Genomic DNA, 792 nt, shown 5'->3' with positions numbered 1-792 from the left:
ATCATAAAAATTTTGATAAATGCTCTCTTACTTACCGAACCACAGAGTAGGAATAATGATAATATCCGCCACCATTGGCACAACTGCCCATCGATATAACCCATCTGGGCTCTGGCATTTGATCGTAAACCTTTCTTAGGGCAGGAGCCATTTTATTGGTTAAAGTTCCTGCTACGATAATGCAGTCAGCTTGACGTGGTGACGCACGGAATACGACACCATACCTGCAAGTAAAAGCAAAATTTAGATATTTTCTGCCAAACATTCACAAAAAAACTGAAATGTTCTGAACATCAAAACCATGAAACTATCAAGTGATAATGAATTCTGGCTAAAAACGTGTAATAAACATGCCTTTAATTACTCAAGCTTAGTTAAAATCGACCTGTTGTCTTACCTGTCCATATCATATCTTGGGGCAGCAATGTGCATCATCTCAACAGCACAACAAGCCAAGCCAAAAGTAAGAGGCCAAACCGAGCCCTTTCTGCCCCAATTGAGCAGATCGTCGAGTCTGGCCAGGGCATATTCTGCAACATTGTTCGTGTTTTGAAACGGAGAATAGGGTTTGCGCTTCTGGGCGGCCACCTCTGTAGAAGAAGCAGTTGCAGGTTGTGTAGATTGATCTCTAACTTGGGTCGTGGACTGATCGCGTTTCTGTACCTTCAGATTGTTGCAACAAGCAACGAACGATCTCACGACACACTGGTTGTTTAAAGCCTCTTTGGCTGGCACAAGAGCGCTCCGCAACATCTTGAAATAGAATAAAAGGGGTTTTTAAGGTTAACAAAT

The 792-nt window shown here is 42.3% G+C and overlaps 1 protein-coding gene across 1 annotated transcript in view; it reads right to left on the bottom strand.

Moving 5' to 3' along the window:
- Positions 1-753, bottom strand: part of LOC109544473 (NADH-quinone oxidoreductase subunit B 2) — a gene marked incomplete at its 5' end in the record, with an annotated part of 1,167 nt that extends 414 nt beyond the window's left edge. The window contains 2 exon segments of the mRNA XM_048663778.1: positions 36-224; positions 398-753. Of these exon segments, the coding sequence (XP_048519735.1) occupies positions 36-224; positions 398-753 (545 nt within the window).
- Between the last annotated feature and the right edge of the window lie 39 nt (positions 754-792).

The sequence above is a fragment of the Dendroctonus ponderosae genome, unplaced genomic scaffold, assembly GCF_020466585.1.
Source record: "Dendroctonus ponderosae isolate FM_Combo_2020 unplaced genomic scaffold, Dpon_F_20191213v2 Dpon_F_20191213_2, whole genome shotgun sequence".
NCBI lineage: Eukaryota > Metazoa > Arthropoda > Insecta > Coleoptera > Curculionidae > Dendroctonus > Dendroctonus ponderosae.
Note: the sequence above shows the minus strand (reverse complement) of the source record. Positions and strands in the feature narration are given on the sequence as shown.